We start from the raw sequence: 18,165 nt of genomic DNA on the forward strand, positions 1-18,165 counted from the left end.
ACATGTTAAGTATATTCCAAGTCTGTGGGTCGTTAAATATGTGCCCACTCCTGCCTGATAGCATGGACCAAGGAGAGCAATGAAACCACGGAAAAATAAATGGTCTGCCAAGTCCGGAAGCAATGTAATAGCTCGTGCGGGAATGAACAAAAAAAAAAAAACCAGTGCAGTTTTGGAAATCCTAGAGACGTTCGTCTTACAAGCATGGTTGAACTCACTAGACCAACTAGATGCGAAATGCACTGATATTTTCCAAGGCAGGGAGGTGGAGCAGGAAGTCGCATAACTATATATCGTTGTGTACAATTGCGGAGCGAAATCATGGAATGACCGCTTTAGTAATCAGAGAGAGAGAGAGAGAATAAACTTAATTTGGACCTGCAGACGGTGGGGCGCCCAGGTGCCGTGACGCGGCCGCGACGTCGTTACGATAGCACCTCTTGAGCCGCACCCGGGCGCGCTCTACGAGGTCAGGAGGATGGTACCCCCTTCCCCGCGTCGCACTCCGGCCGCTGCCGTTCGAGGGCCGCCACAACCTGCTGGACGGCCTGTAGCTGGGTGTTATAGTCTTTAGTAATCACACACAGGCTGCGCGCCCACCTTTATTTTGTTTTTCGACTTTGACAGCTGATCACTCGGCGGACACATTTTTTTGAAACATACAGTAAGGAAGCATGCAGTTCACAAGCGATAAAAGGTGGGGTTGGAAGAGTGTGGTATCTGATAAGGCCCTCTGATTTCACTTTTGTGCTAAATTCTGCAGGCTCCCTGTGTCATATGATGATGTTTCGAAGAAGCGTTTAGTCACGGCCGTGGATATAAGCGGAGGATATATGTAACCGATGACTAGCTCACGCTCACCTCGCGACAAGACGACCCAGCCGTAAATTCTTTGGGCTGACTCCCGCGTGTAATTTTGCATTATCTATCGTACTTGTTGCGTAGAATATCCATGGAATTTATGCCACATTGGCTTGTTTAGGGTAGTGATCAATATCCGAGATATGAAGCGTAACTGGCGGGCTGTCAGTAATGAGTGCTCCGCTAGATTATGAAAGCACACGAAACCGATTTACATCGCAGTGTATAGCCGTAGCATAAGCATATGAACGAACGCTGCTTACGGGGGTGCCGTTAGTAAATTTGAGGGCAGTGGAATTGCAATCATCTCAATGCATATATGCCGGTTTCGTGACGCCGGCTTGGGACTCACCTGGCGCTTATGCGGACCGAATGTACCACATTAGGATCGCGTTAGAAACATTAATTTACACTCTCGTAAATACACCACATTTGCGAACAGAGTGGCTGCTCCACATAAATATGTATTTCCAACGCATACAAACGGAAAATATCAGTCGCGAACGTGCCGCAAAAGCAACGGCGACAGGGGTGAGCGAGCCGGCGACTCCCGCGACTGCTTTCGAAACGGGCCGCTAGGGGGATTTCAGTGGCGCCCCTACAGGAAGCGCTCGAGGCGTATATGTCCCCGTAGCGACACAGCGGCAGCTCCATTGACAGTGCTTCGGCGCGAGACCTGCGCGCGGACGCCAGACCACGTTTGGACTCTGAAACGGCCAGACCTCGTTGGTGCCTCTTGCAAGACCTGCCAATAAACCCCATTATACTTTAAACATCGTGAGATACAAAACACCCCCAGCTTGTAGAAAACGTTCAGTCCGCCCTTGTAAACAGGTACAAAATGCCTCCAAAGTTGGAAGTCTCTTCACCTGTTTTCTTAGTTGGCGGTCTTTCCTCACACCCTTTTTCTTTCACCCTTTTTCTTCACGCCCTTTTTCTTACTTTCGAACACCCTAATTTGTAGCTTTACAACTTTCTGGGAAAAAGGGTGTTGAAATAATCAACACCCTTTTTGAAAGGTGTTGAGGTGTTTGTTTGGTTTGTTTGGTATTTAATAATTTGTTTAGTATTTAATAAAATTCTATAAGTTATGAAACACCAAAACCACCTCGTGATTAAAAAGTTCTTGCAAATCCGCGTGTTGATTTGTATATTCTCATAGTAAAATGCATACTTCTAAAATTATCGCTAAAATATCTGTTTTTTGCGACAAGCCCACCGACTCCATCGGGGGGCTTTCCTTTGCTGGATATAAAAGCAAGAACAGCACATGTATTACTAAGTACGTATGCACTCCCTGTACCACTTTCATTCTCTTGGTTTTCTTGCTCAATTCATTTGTTTTCCACCTGTAACTTGTGCGTATTGACTGTATGTGTTGATTGTATTCATATTGCCACTGCGCACGCCATCACCTTAAAAAGGGTGTGAGGATGCTCAACACCCTTTTTTTAGGGCGTTGAGCATCGTCAACACTTTTTTTAAGGGTGTTGAGCCCAACGCCCTTTTTTCATCCGTACACCCTTTTTGTGCCAGAAAACCTTTTAAGGGTGTTAGCCATGGGACAAGGTTTTTACACCCTTTTCGGCCAAAAAGGGTGTAAAAAAGTTTAGTGAGTACCAAATCATTGTTATGGGCTGCGTGTTAATGACAAAGAGAACTCAGGCTCGAGGGCGCGCTGTGGCTCCGGGGAGAAACAAAGGACACTGAGCAAAGTTTATGGTTAGGGTCCCATCCACTCATGTTCCGCATCCTCAAAAATAACTTGAGGCAGAGCCAACTTTTCCCACGTATCTGAGAAGCACGAGGCGTCTACGTGAGTGTCCTTGTTTTTGTTTGCATGCTAACTTGATTATAGGGGCCAGAGTCATGGGGCAGGGCCGCTGCCGGTCAACAGCGTAACCAGTGGAAGAAATCGCAAACATGGACTGCACATGTCCAGGCGTGTCCATATGCAACACGCATGTTCCCGTGTTGTTACATAGAGGTCTTCAATTTGATGCGCCAAACGCCCTAGCGGCCGCGTTTCGAATAACTATGCATATCTGATTGCTATAACCAGGAATCAGTATTTACTTATCCGATGTGATTCCCGTTATCGGGACCTTTAATTGGATACCCCATACGCCGTACCAGCACCAATTTGAATTTTCACCCAATCTTTACTCACCATGACTATCTTATGATGCGGTCAGTATTCTATCTTATGATGCGGTCAGTATTCGGGCTAAGCGGGCAGCGCCTGGGCGTTTTAGTTGTCACCTCACTTGAAACGCAGGTAGGGCGGCGCATCCTAGCCGAGTCTCCCTCTCCCTGGCGCTCACTTTCTTTTAGGTGCGAAGCATCTCATGCTCGGGGCTGCGTCCCTCCCCCCCCTCGTTGTCGTTGACCGCCGTCCGCACTCTACTGCGCATGCGCGTCTCTCCAGCCCCGTCAGCTTTTGTGCTGACGTCAGCGCAGTCCACTATAAAAAGAAATAGTTAGGCCGCGCCCGGTTTCGATCCCACGACTCTCTTACCGCAACGGGAGGTACGTGGCGCTCTTCCCACTGCGCTACAGACCGAGACGGGAGCACGTGCTACGAACGCGCCTTATGTCCTTCACTCATTCAAACTACGTCAAGAAGCTACTGATACAAAGAAGGCACGCGAAGCTGAACCTCAACGGAAACGACGAAATGAAATCTTTATAGGAGGATGTTGAATTTCCCGTTTTAAAGCTGTGGCGGGAAGCGCCACGCGCCTTGCAGCTCAACCAGAGAAGAGGACGAAAAGGGCGGGCAGCGGGGTAGGAGCGTGAGCACGCAATAACGAAAGACGAGAACCAGGAGGTGTTCGATCAGATAACGCCGGTGTCGGTCTCTTCGCTGTCTCTACATGGGGGTTCACACTACGTTCCCATTCGTGCTCCGATAAATGAAACAACAACGGCAACACAATGGAACCTACACGGAAGCCCCATGATGCTTCGTATCCTCCTCATGGTTCCACACAGGAAGATGGTGTAATTTTTTTCGTATAACAAAAGGGAAGCCAGCACTCTAGCATTACAAAGAAAACGTGGGGAATTTTGTTTTTGTGACAAGATTGTTGCAAAGTGCACTGAAACGAAATACCTCCAACTCCTCCCCTACAATTTCTCTACTGCTCGATTTCATTCCTCCCATATTCGCTACCCTAAAAATAGATGTATGCACGCACGCAGGCACACACACACACACACACACACACACACACACACACACACACACACACACACACACACACACACACACACACACACACACACACACACACACACACGCACACACACACACACGCACGCACACGCACACGCACACGCACACACACACACACACCAACACACACAAACACACACACAGACACACAAACACACACACACACTTTCCTTATTCCATACTTTTTCCAAGTTTGTACGCACCATGACCTGTGCAGCCGTTGTTTTGTATTAAGGTTTATTATGGTCATCGCTTATTTTTGACCCCTAGGATATCATTAACCGTCACCAGAAGCAGGCGAATACGCGAAAAAAAACAGCAAGCAAGCGCTGCCGTGTGCTTTCCAACCTTCCCGGCGGCTACGTTACGAGGAAAAGGCAACATAAGCATCTTTTTTATGACCTCACCAGGTCATTATCATACACCCAGCTGCTTCAAACTGCCTGAGAACGAGTGCGGATAGTCATAAAAATTCTTCCAAGAAACTTTTCAAGATCAGACGCTGCCCCTCACGATAATGCGCAGCGCGAATGCTGCCCCATCCGCACGTGACTCGAGTACCCGGCCCAAAGGGACTCGTGAAAATTTAGAGCCAACTTCCATTGCCGCCACGTAGCTGACGCAAACACTTGCCCAACAATCACGCAGGTTGCGCAACTTAGGACAAACGAACGCGAACTTTTGCGCCTGCAGCGCTAGCGCAATCTTCTCGTGCTGAAAAACTTCAAATAGACGGCTTGAAAAAAAATCCCGCTCCCTAGCTAGGCTCGGGTGCACTCCAACTTAGTCGGAATCAAGCTTACTCGGGAACACTCGGGCTCACACTCACTCAGGTTCACACGTACTCAAAATCAAAATCACTCGGTGTCACTCGGGCTTAAACTCATGATGCCAGAATAGTCTCACTCTCACTCAAACGCAAACTCACGCGTGAATTTCAGCTAAAATGAGCCTGAGTGAGTGGACTCATGAGTGAGTCCGCCAACCTCTGGCACTGCAGCTAAATGCTTCTACGTCTCTCAGTCGCCGCTGCTCACTCACATGATCGCTCTATGCAGCACATGTGCAGTCAGGGCGAGATACGCTTCCCTTAATCCTGTTTTCTTCTTCATCCGACATGTCAGCCCACGTTGGACGACCCTTTCCTTCTGGATTCGGGAGCAGGACTCCCACGCGAATGTCGGAGTCCTGGATCGAGACGTAACTTGAATCGAGCATTGTGATTGATCCATCGAACCTCATAGTACCTTTTTGTTTATGCTCAACCAGGGGCGCTATGGCGGAAGGCCGGAGGTAGTCGGCTCCCGAGTTTCCAGCTGCTCGAGTTAACGAAGTACTGATAGTGGACATCTAAACGAAAGATTGACATCCACCTAAATGCAGCCATACGGCTACAATCCTGGACCAGGACGAATTTTTCTTCAACTGCGCAGTTTCCCGCAAAGCTGTATAGCTTTCCTTTGTAGCCGTATGGCTGCATTTAGGTGGATGTCAAACTTTCCTTTACAGAACGTTACTCCACCTTGGGGATTTTCCCTAAATCTGGTCGATTGATACTGGACATGGGCAATCGCACGGAGCACGCTTAAGCACGTTCAGCGCGTCCTGCTGGGGATGCGTACATTCAGTAAGAACGGCTTGTACAAACATCCACGTGCAGCGCCATCAAAAATCAAGTTGTAATATTTACTGCGTTCCATAAATAGGTAACCGCGCAACTTCTTTCAAACCTCGAGTCTCATTCTAGCCTCCCTTCAAAGATCCGCCTTCCAACGGCGTCGCGGGGCGGCTCAGACTTTCTCGGTGTTCTGTTCTTTCATTGGGCTGCGTTAGCTAGGTCGTTTGAGGGTAGCTCCAGTGCCCCCCAGCGCAAGCCCAAACCAAGTAAGCGAAGTAGGTCATTGTAGCGAACGGGGCGACTCTGGCTGTCAAACATGGCCGCGTTTATTTGCAGTGCGCATGGCGGGCTTAGTATCTGAAGTTCTTACAGTTCAGCGTATCATGAGCGCGTTTTAACATTGTCGAGTGCGTTTCAGCAGTTGAAATCGTGTCAGTCTTTCTCCTTCACAGTGCGGAAAGGCGTGGACGTCTAAAGGAGATTAGCGGTGGCAATAATTAACATGGCGGTAACGGAGCCAAGCTGCCGTTCTGACGCACAAGCCGCACGTCTGAGGCAGTATGCATAAGGCAATGGCGTCCGAGGATGAAATGTTTAAAGTTCGTACTGCACATTTACTTGCATGCTAGCTAAAGACCGCATGCCGCATGCACTCTAAGAAATCGGGGGAGCAGTTGAAGAGTCCAACCGTCATTGTACTCTTGCAAGCGTTGGTGGACTCCCCTCGAAAGCTGCGGGGAGTTGGATGCAATGCTCGCTTCCCATGAGGAGGAGAGCAAAACTGACCGCGTACTCTTCTCGTGCGCGGCGGAGTGCAGCCCCAGTTCTGCTCCCGCACCAGTGAAGAGTAAACCTGCGCATCGTCTCCCATCTCCAGTACGAAGAGTAGAATTGCAATTTCATTCTTGTCCAGTGCGGGAGTAAGCATGGAGATGCACTCCTGCCATCTGCGCACACCAACTCATCAGCGATGTTTTATTTGCATACGAATATATTATATAAAGCGGTTGTGTAAAAAGCGCCCGATTACTTCTGCCGCGCATTCTAAACGTGCAAGAATATGAATTCGTGTAACGATTGCTCGCAGCGTTCAGTGGCGGCAGGCGGCAAACCGAAGGAACTAATCTACGGACCGCTGCAGACGGTCGCTTTGAAAGAGTTTGATAGACGTACGCTTGTCCCGCGCCTAGTCGAGCTAAAAAAAACGGATTGTAAATCTGAGATCGATTGAGAAAAATGGTGTTGCAAGAAGTGAAGTACGCGCTCTTCTGATAGCTCAAGCTGCAAGCGCAACACGAACCCGACCCAACAACGGTGGCTAGTGTCGCCGAGATAGGCATGTACATACGATAGCTTTTATTAGGTTAAATACAGAAAATCCGTATACGTAACTGGTATTAACAGCAATATGGGGCCTATCTGCAAGATCGGAGTGTGAGGAACAGGCGATACCACTGCGAGGGCATCTCAAATACACCCTCTACGGTGAAAACTATCTCGTCAGCTGACGAGCGACGATAAAAGCGTACACACCGGTCGGTTGCTGGAACTCAAGCGCCTTTGTTAATAAGCAAAGAGAAATGATGACCCCCCCCCCCCCCCCCCCCCGCGGCGGCGCAGGCGTGGATCACGATACGTAACGCGTCATACAATCGGGGGATCAGGTAACGCGAACCGCCCGAGCAAGCGTGAGAAAGGCACCTTCAGCGAGCCACGAACTGCGCGTGTCCTGCAAAAACCTACACAGGCGGTGAACCCGCCGACATGGCCCGCCGAGGCCGGACGGGCGACTTACAGGCCGCGCCAGACCGTGATGTCAATGTGCTACGAACGAAGTGGGCTTTCAAGCAGACGCTTCGTGCAACATAGGAAGTTGGACCTGCCTTTATCGTCATACTTGCTTCGACACAGTATACGACGCGTGTTGGCTAACTGCTGGCCACTTGTGCGTCAGCGCGACATCATGCACACGCTAGCAAGTCGTATATTCGTTCATTCGTGTGTGCGTGCGTGCGTGGTACTAGTTTTTCTTTCGGACGAACATCACAGCGGCGACAGCGCTGAGGCCGATTTCGGAACTATGCGCACTGTGTAGCGATGCACGCGCTATGGCCGGGCTGTATCCGCGGCCGTCGCAGGCTTCGCGCCTTGAGCTTGGGATCTTTCGCAGCTATTACGACCTTGGATTTATCTACCGGACGAAGAAACGCTGGCGGGAAGTAGAGGTAAGCCATTAGTTAACCTCGTATTCTTGTCTTGTGTATTTAACGAAGCAGAGTTACTCTCGGTACTTCGGTCCGCGGAAGCGGTTAGTCCTAACGTTTTCGTGACTGATTTTGACCGTTGCTTAGTTTTGAAGAGCGGCTTTTGTACCCGTGTACAAACAGCGTCGATTCTTGCACCGTTTCAATCCCTTTGATTCGTGAAGTGTTGGTATCCTTGCGGAATGTTTTCGCAGGTAGGAAGCATGGTCGCACGAGTAGTCGCAGCGCTACGCTGTACTCTTAGCTCGGCGGCTAGGGTTAGAGTGGCGGCCGTGCAGTAGCTGTGGCTACCTGCGCGGCTCCAAAGAATTGCGTACAATAGGCTGAGTGATAGGAGCGCGTCTAGCGCGTGGTAGTCACTAAATTACAATAATTTTAGTGACCGCCGCGCGTACAGCAGCAAACTGAAATGCTGTTGAGACAAGTTTTTTTACGTTTTGCTTGAGGACAGGATGGACGGAAATGGGACTTTTCGGGGCGTACTCACCGCACTGTTAAGGGGCAATTACATGCGTCTAAGGCGATGAGCAACGCGAGAAACCTCACTCAGTGTGTACGGCAAACAGGTATTGTGTGCGACACAGACAAGCGAAATTTTTTTACACAGGCCGCTGACGGCGGCGACAGCGGCAGGCGACGGGTCGTCGCCGTCGCGGGTTTATTCCCGGACAGAAGCAGCCCACAAGCGAGCGGCAGCAACGACGACGAAGGGCATTGGCAGCAATGCATTACTTTTTTTCGTTTGTCGCTGTCGCCCACACTGTTTGTTGTACCCATTACATTACTTTTTTGGCGTCGGTTGTCGCCGTCGCTCGAGCGTTCTGATCGTTCATTAACGAGCCTATTGGTTCTCATCAAATGTTGCGATCTGCAGCGTGCATGCAACGAAGCGTACTCGAGAATGAAGAAAACAGTAGCTATATGACCCATTAGCAACTTTTCCACGCTAGTCTTGTGAACGTATAATTGGCCCTACGTTGCAGTCGGCTGAGGACAAAATCCAATGCAAATTATTCAGGGATTATAACCTCACAAAAAGAGTTATGTTTCCTTAAATTCTGTGCAATGTTTTTATACCGGGAACGATAGCGGGGTAAACAGTTGAAGCTACGGACACGTAAGCACTAATGGGTTTGGGGCGCAGTGCGTAGGCAGACAGCTGTAGGGCGCGCTGTCTGACATAACATTGGCCAAGTGGTACAATGAGCGTGGTGGCAACCAAGGTCACCACATCCGCATCTAGACTGGTTACTGCGCCAAGCAGTATGGCATTCAAATACGGTTCAGTGCGTGCTCTCGGCGCAAAAACTAATCTATCACCCAATAAACTTCTTTTAACGTTGTCAAACTCGTTAATATTTTTTTCATTGTAGAACTTATCTTTGCTGTCCCCCTCTTTCTGTCTATGTAGGAACCACGGGAAGACGCTACTTGCCCGAAGATTTTTTTTTTTTTTTTGAGACAGAGGGAGAGATCCCCGAGGCATCAGCAGCAGTGGCCGTCGCATTCAAGACACTTCTCCTCACACCCTTGGCCATCGTGGATGGGTTCCCATTGCTGCTGTCTGTGTTTTGGCCGTTCATTGTGTAATACTCTTCAAAGGCGAAGCGCACCTTCTTTTGCTTCTGTGGACGTTACTTTGGCTCAAGCACGGTGCCCTGCCCTTACAAAAATGAGTTCTGAATTTCTGTTGACGTTTCATTGAGTTCTCATTGATTCAACGGAAAATCAACAGAAACTCAATGTTCATTGAGTTTACACATTGAGAACACAACGGAATTTTCGTTGTGGTCCGCACAATGATTTTTCTATTGTGGAGTTCTTGTTGACTTTTTGTTGTATTTTCAGTGACTCATGGTGATTATTTGTGAAACTCAATGTTCATTGAGTTTACACATTGAGAACACAACGGAATTTTCGTTGTGGTCCGCACAATGATTTTTCTATTGTGGAGTTCTTGTTGACTTTTTGTTGTATTTTCAGTGACTCATGGTGATTATTTGTGAAACTCAATGTTCATTGAGTTTACACATTGAGAACACAACGAAATTTTCGTTGTGGTCCGCACAATGATTTTTCTATTGTGGAGTTCTTGTTGACTTTTTGTTGTATTTTCAGTGACTCATGGTGATTATTTGTGGGCAAGTCATCAGCAACTGATGCCAAATACTATCTGCATGCTTCTTCGACATGGACAGCCACGTGCACTAAAACGGATGTATGAGCCTAATTAGGCAGCATCTTAGCATATTTTTGTGCAGTGTGAGTGTATTAAATAAGTTGCATTTTTCAAGGAAGTTGCATTGTGTACAGGTAGCCAGCTTTCACAATGCAACTCTCAGCGCTTTCTTGTACATATGGCAACATATCCATACGACATGCATGATATCATAACGATTTCGAGATGTCTTCAATATCACAAAGATTTCAACGAAAATCACATAACTTTTACGTTGTCGACACCTTATGAATTCAACGACATTTCGTTGTCCTCAACATCATGAAGGTCCAATATCGCAAAGATTTCAACGACTTGTCGAATAAGTATAACGACATGTCTTTAATGATAAGGACTTCTACTAGATGTCGATATACTGCAAGATTATAAAGGTCTGATATCGTAAAGAGTCAAACAACATGTCGAAGATCAACAACATGTTCATGATATAAAGATTTCAACGATGAGTCCTAGACGTTCTGCAACATGTCTTCAAGGTATTCTTACAACATGTCACATATCGCACAAATCAGCGCGTCATGTCTGATGCTTTGTGTAACATCTCGCAGACAATATATGTTCTGCCTTGTCAGCATTGGAAGCATACAAAGTACAAGATACAGCACAAGGTAAAGTACAGTACAAACTCTGATAACTTGCACTTTCAGTGTGATCGAACAAAATTCAAATTCTTGTTTATACTGTTGTTTTATCAATGTTTCTAGAGTGCATATTTCAATTTCAGCCATCCAGTTAACCCATAAAATTCACTTGTCCATACTACAAAATATCCGCTGCTTCACCATTAGCTAAAAAATTGTCTCCAGATATCATTAAACAGCAGCGTCTATATCTGGTATAGACGCTAGACGAAAACGTTTGCGTTCTGATTTTTTCCTTCTAGACGGACGATAGCATAACGACAACGATGTCAAGATATGCTTTGACTCATACCACGGCAAGCACAATCGTTTGTTGCTGAAGCCTCGGTTGCTCTTCGTCAACAACAAACTGAATCGGCCGGACAGTTTTTTTCGATTGCGTGTTTCCATTTCTGCGCAGGCCGGCGGGGGCGGCCCATGTTGCATCTTTTTCGCTCGTCGCTGCCGCCCACAGTACCTGTTTGCTGCACTTATTACGTCGCCGCCACCACATGCTTCGGTCTCTTTAATATTGCCTTGCATTATCCCCAACTTGTTACAAACTCAGAGGTTTTCGCTGCTGTATGCGCCTGACATGCCAGGAGTGACATCGCTTGTAGTTTTAGCGCGATGTTGCTTGTCTGCAAGATCGGTGCGTGACAAACAAGCGTTACCAACGCCACAATTCCAACGGCGCATGCCATTTCCTTCGTGGCTACCGTGGCTTGCGAAGAAAAGATCGCGGGTGACCTGCGATAGCTTTGCTTGAGTCAAATAAGGGAGCTCCGGCTCAATCGCTCGGAGTACTAACAATGTGACCTCGTCTGCAAGATCGGTGCGTGAGAAACAAGCGTTAGAACTGCCAGAATTCCAAAAATGCAGCATTGACTAGACACAAACGACAATTTTCATTGCCGGCTTACGTAGTTATACAATCATTTTACTATTGGCTGAAGTCCCGCGTGTATGGCCGAGTGGTTACGCCTTCGATTACTGTTTTGAGGGTCCGTAGTTCGAATCCTCGTCGGATGTTTTTTTTTTTTCTTTATGAAGGTTTTATTACCTCTTCTTTTTTAAAACCATAGTAAGCGCCTGTTCCTTGCTTTCAATCACACCGACGTTTGCCACCCTCTTCCTAAACCCAAAGTAGTTCGTTTTCTCGCACCTCCTCTGTAGAGAAACCCGCCGTGAAAACAAAACCAAAACTAACTTTAAAACCTTTACAATTTAAGTATATATGTCAGTTAGTTTACTGTTATTCGCTTTTGCGTTTAAAAACCTCAAATTTAAGTTATAAACACTTTTAATACTTTAAAAGCAGGAAGTTAATTACCAATAACACAATTTTCGTCAAACACAGAAATGCTGCTATTGCAGTCTGGCAACTATCACTCCCTTTTTGTGTGTTTGTTTATGGAGTTGGTTTTGTGCGGAGTGGTAGCTGGGGCGATTTGTTCAGTTTTATCTATTTCAAGCTTAAATCATAGTTATAAAAGCTTTATAGGGTGACGATCATCGCCTCAACGATCATCGCGCGTCAAAGGTGGATGACATTGCGTCCGAACAAAGTGTCGGTGTCCTTGAAGGGCAAGACGAGCGTGAAGAAGGATTTTAGGCGGGAAACGTCGTTTCTGCTGGGGTGAGTACGCATTTTTTTGTTTTTCTGTTCTTGTTCGGAACGAGTTCTGGTGCTTATGGGTCAGTTATTCGGTAGACCCCCATCTCATTTGCTCTCAGAGCCTATGCGATATAGCATACTTGTTTGGCGCCTTGGAATTACCAGTCTACCGTTTCCGCAGCCGTCAGCATCAATTTACGCTGAAGCTAGACCTTTGTTGCGATGCTCGCGCTGTAGAACGCGGCAGCTAATTATTTGACATCACGCAAGGCTCTTAAACACCGGTGCGTTTGTTTGTTATGTGTCTCTCAAACAGTGCCTTTGCGGCGACTGTTAATTCCGTGCAGTGCGCTTCGCAGCTATTACGCTCGCGAGACCGGCTGCCGCCGTCGCGACCCGTCTCGTGGTCTTCGGGCCGCGATATGCGTCGTGGTATGCGTGCCGTACTCGTGAAGCTCACATTCACATACGTGGAAATTGAAGGTGAAATGCGCGCGCGTGTTCTCGCAGGGGCGCCTGCCCACTCAACTCTATTTATATTGGAGAATCGAACTTGCAAAGGCAAGCTAGGCATTGAAATGGAGGAGCCTCAACTAGTACACAACAGTTCCGATTGAAAGCTAGGTATGCATATGGGCTGCTAGCAAGCGTTCCATGCAAATTAGCATAGCAGAGAGCTTTGCATATATCAGGCATACCCCACTCACAGAACCTGCGTGCCTAATAAATACATTACTCTGACCTAAATTTCAGTTTGGGTGTTGCGGGAATGTTCTTATTAGGGCCTTGGAGGTTACTCATTAACGATTAATAATCTGCTTAATGTAAGCATTCGTGGTTTGTGTGTGCTTTTCTTGTATTTCATCAAGTGCCACCACACTCACAGATTATGCACTTTCAGGTGCTGCTGCTGGCTGTCCGGGTTGGCTGGCTGGCTTTCAGTCCAGTTTCAAAGGCTTTGCCAGGGCCCTCCGTGGCCAACTGACACTGCACCTGCTGTACCCAAGTACTGCCTGGCCTTTCCTTGGTGCTGGGTACGCTTTGCCGCCAGGAATAGTCAATCCTTCATCCATCATCTGGCCGCTTGGACCACCCGTTCAGAAGCCAGCGCATTTGCTCAACGCATCGGTCCAGGCACCGCTGCCACATCAGTGCACCCACTGATTATGTACTTTCAGGTTAGTTATTTCATGTTGGAACCTGTCATAATGTATACCTGTTAGCAGTGCTCTAGCCCCTGGTTATTTGAAACAGTTTCATGAAGCAGTGTTGTGCATTTTGAGTGTGTCATTGCTTAGCAGGGATATTGAAGCGAATCTGGGGCCAATGGCTAAAGTGCAAGAATAGAAATTGAACTGACTTTGAAGCAAGTATCCGTATGTAATCAAGCCAAGCAAACATTTAGGATTTTCGATATGGTTTTGAATTTGCAATACAGACTGGTGTGGAGCTACTTTCCATTTTAAGTAAGCTTACAATATTATCTACTTCAGATCATACTGTTATTAATCACACTATACCGAAAAGTACATACCGCAGTCTGTAGATTTTGTCGGCACTTTTTTCGCAGTCTCTCATGACAGGCACTATTCTCAGTGATTGGAGGATAGCCGAGGTAGCACCAGTCTTTAAATCAGGGACGGTACTTCACCATTAAATTTTCCTAACAAGCACCATACGCAGGGAACATTTCATCCACTCTCAAGTTGCTAATTATTTATAATATCACATTCGAATATCAGCACGGTTTTCACAAGGGTTACTTGAGAATTTTTCGCGTACCCAAGCTGCAGCATAAGTGTCTGATTGATTTTCGATGGCTTCCCGTCGATGAAACGGACCAAACATACCTCCAAAGAACAGAAACGTGCGATAAGGATTGAGCATGAGGGTGATTAAACAGCGCTTCCAAAAGCAGCGTACCACCGGGCTCATTCTGGCAAATTTGCCAGGCTCTAAGTCTGCGATTTAGCGCAACGACCCATTTACGGTGACACTCAAGCGACGCAGGAAATTTGTGCAGCCAATAGACTCCGCACATGCAGACACTTGTTTTGTCATGGTGCACTTCGCACGGTTCTTGCATGAGCACTTTGTGCTTACGCTGATTGTTGGTGCAGCCAGTAACGACGTAATCACGCCTGCCCGGACAAGTAGCTTCTGAACATCGCCAAGTAAAAGGCAATGATGGCAATTTTCCCAGAATTCCGAAAATAAACATCGATTGAGGATAAAAAGGTCAGGCGTCCTGCTGGCAGGACGAAACGTGGCCTCACAGGCAATGCCTGTCAGGACAAAGTGGCGTGGACTGGCCCGCCACCTTAGTGGGTTAGGAACAGAATTGATGGGCGAACGGGACACCTCTTGGAAGAATTAAACGTTCTCCTTAGGCACTGCTAAACTTGTTGCTGCTGAAATGCCAAATAAATGACACCGATTTTCGATGCCGTTCGGTGCGTCTGATATTCACGCATGGCACGGAGCAACAGCGTGGGACTCAGCGTCGTCTGCTCGCCCCGCAGTCCGAAAGAATTGGTGGCGCCCAGTGCAGGATGGAAATTGTTGTCTATCATGTCTGCTATAAAATATGCCCATGTGGTTGAGATTTCGGCGCATGTAAAGATGCGCAGGTTGTCAAAATTAATATGGAGCCCTCTACTATGGCTCACCTCACAGTCTGTGTAGCGTTGGTGCATTAAACCCGAGAATCAATCAATTATAATTTATGCTTCATCTACATTGAAAAGAAAACACTTGAAAATCTTTGTCCCCCAGGTAGAATCTCTGTCATAGCCACTGTATGTAATTTTATTGCACTCTTACCTCGCAGTCGTTTCCACCCAGATCCTGTGCATAATCGCTCAGCATTGGAAGCTCAGGCGGAGGATGGTCATGCGCTCAACATACCAGAACACTGTCACTAGAGCACCTCTCAAACTCTCGTACTCCTCAAGAAGTGCGCAGCATGCCTGGGGGGGCACAGTAAAAACAGTGCCTCTTATCACACGCCACCACCACATGAAATATCGTTGCAGCTTTAAGTGCATAAATTTTCCTTATTCGAGCCACAGTCATTTGAAGCAATGAAAAAAAAATAAGGCAATCAGCGCGCGGAGATGACATAGACAGTGCAAAATTACCTTATCTGAGCCGCTGTCCGCACCTGTCCAATTTTCACGCTGTGCTAGCATTCATCGTGCAGCCTGCTTCGTGTTTGTGGTTGTAGGAGGCGTGAACAGCGCAGTGCGGAATTTCGAACCAAAAACAATGCTAGGTATCCCTTACGACAAGGCATTCGCAAACCCACAATCCTGCAGAAAGAACACCAGCCACACAAAAAGTTCCTGCTAGCACCACGCCGCAAACCACATTTCGCGTATGACCCTCGTGCACTGCTAGCCAATGAAAAAATGAAGGAGCAAATTGGCCTAGTTGTAACTAGGGTTCACTCTTTTCAATTTAAATAATTTAAAAAATCAATAACAGTCTGCTCATTTTATTTTGCTGAATCGGGTGCTAAAAAAAGGTCAGTTTTTTATGGATAGTTGCATGAGTCAGGGCAAGGCATCGTACTGCCTACTTTGTGTGCATTACAGCCATCTGACTATTTTAGCCACATAACCTTTCATCCAGATTGACCTAACAGCACCCAAATGGTTTTTTTGGCCTTTCTACCACAAAGCAATACACCCACGGTGTACTGCAGTGGGCACTTGGCAAACACTTTAATGAATTCTTGAAACGCTTGTTTAAACAAGCCGAAAGCATGTTGAGGTATGCATGTTCACCCATAAAAACTAAAAATATACATTTAAATTAAATCTATTCGAAAAGAATTTTTAGTGGATCAATGCCAAAATCTGTAAATGAATTACCGTAATATTCTGAGAAATTGTTCATGGGTACTCAAACTCTTCATTGTCTCGATCCTGGAGTTCATGTTGGTTCAACTGTTTCGGTTTTATTTTCTGCTCGCAGGTTGACATTGGGGGCGGTGTGCTAATTGAGAAGGGGTACCTGGATCAGCTGGTGCATGCGTGTGCGAGTGGCCCTGGCAAATTTGCCAGGGCTCTTTTGCGCCATGTCTTCACTCCGGAGGAGCTCAAGGGGAAAACTCTCTTTGGAGGGAAAGGCAAAGCCCAGGGCGACACTCCTACAAAGCCAGGGTTGGACCCCGTGCGGGTGAAGGCTGTGGTCGGTGAGTGCACATGATTTGCATTTAGAGTGCCAAGAACAAAGCTGTCATCTTTGTCAACTTGTAGCTAATCACCCGTTTTTCTTCATGTGCACAGTGAGATCAGTGCATCCCTTTTATGCTTTTTGGGAAAGTGTCTATTTATTTTTGCACACTTTTATTACTAATTCTGAGAACTTGCTGAACACGTTTTCATTTTTTATAGTAAATCATAAATTCATTCTATCTCTTGCAGGCTACACGGGCCAGAAGTTTCCAGGTGTGAGCGCCGGTTACATAAAAAATAACCTATCATCGCTTTTGAATCGGGAAATAAAGTAAAAAGTGCACGCTGAACACCTTGTTTTTCTTTTTGCATGTCTGCATGAGGCAGAATTTTTAGTTACATGACATGCACTACTGCCACACCATAAACTCGTGTATTGGTGGTGCGATAAAATGTAGATTCTTGTTCAACCTACAATGATCGCAAAAACCTTTGAAAGAAATCGCAGCAGAAACACATTGAGCATTCGTGTAAAACTCAACAACATATCAACAGAAACGCATGGGGCGCTCGTAAAAATCTCAACAAAATATCAACAGAAACGCATGCGGCACTCGTAAAAATCTCAACAAAATATCAACAGAAACACATTGGGCACTCATAAAAACCTCGACAAAATATCAATACGAAATTCAGTGGAGACTCAACGGAAAGGCAACAGAAACTCAATGGGAATTCGACGTAAGAAATTCAACGGAAAATCAATGAAACCACGGTGGCCACTTTTCCTGAAAAACTCAACAAATCCTCAACACAATCTCAACAGAAATTCTTTGGATACTCAACAATGTTTGTTGAGTGAATTCAACAAAATTTCTTATGAAACTCAACAATCATTTTTGTAAGGGTGGTCGGTACTGTTCTGAAGGCCGCCACCAACATTATGAAGCGGTCAGCTCGAACGTGTTTGTTTTTAATACCAAGCCTTTTTAAATCTTACTAGCGCATCCTCATTTGAGAACCACCCGCCTAAAAAACCCAGTGGGAATGTTTCCTGCGGTTTCCTATTGTACCACCAAAATATATCTGTTGCAAAGTTGCCGTGTCAATGGCTTTGTATCTTTGTGTTGATTGCACCTTGCAATGCGTTAATAGTAATCCACGCTGAATTGTTTTAGTCCCAGATTTTTCTTTCGCAAAATTTATTTGTAAATATTTTTTATGTGTGCTAAATAAGAGCTGGCTTTTCCAGTCCATGTGAAGCACTCACTGATGTACTAAGGCCATTTTGTTTTATGTTAATACTGTTAACTATTCTCCCACTGCTGTATCTCTACTGACGCTTTTCGTGCTAATGCCAGTACCTTTTTATTTGTGGATGTTAATGTCATTTTTATCGTCATAATTTAATGTTTGTATTTCAGTGTTTTCAATTGCTTTGCTGCATTTTTATTTGTGAATTTTTCTTGGATGTATCCTAAATAGGCGCTACGTCTCCTGTGTGCATGTGGAGTAGGAACCGTTTT

At 46.4% G+C, this 18,165-nt stretch overlaps 2 protein-coding genes across 6 annotated transcripts in view; one reads left to right on the plus strand and one right to left on the minus strand.

Moving 5' to 3' along the window:
- Positions 1–18,165, minus strand: part of Bru3 (CUGBP Elav-like family member bruno 3) — a 533,833-nt gene that overhangs the window by 222,356 nt on the left and 293,312 nt on the right. The window lies entirely within an intron of this gene.
- On the plus strand, positions 12,152–16,989 carry LOC144179482 (uncharacterized). Its single transcript, XM_077707855.1, has 4 exons — positions 12,152–12,479; positions 13,360–13,636; positions 16,437–16,656; positions 16,889–16,989. Exons 1-4 carry the CDS (start codon positions 12,388–12,390, stop codon positions 16,972–16,974), a joined length of 675 nt encoding a protein of 224 aa, XP_077563981.1. The 5' UTR covers positions 12,152–12,387; the 3' UTR covers positions 16,975–16,989.

Source organism: Haemaphysalis longicornis, unplaced genomic scaffold (genome assembly GCF_048455015.1).
Source record: "Haemaphysalis longicornis isolate Haplotype H1 unplaced genomic scaffold, Haemaphysalis longicornis Haplotype H1 scaffold_4, whole genome shotgun sequence".
Classification (NCBI taxonomy): Eukaryota; Metazoa; Arthropoda; class Arachnida; order Ixodida; family Ixodidae; genus Haemaphysalis; species Haemaphysalis longicornis.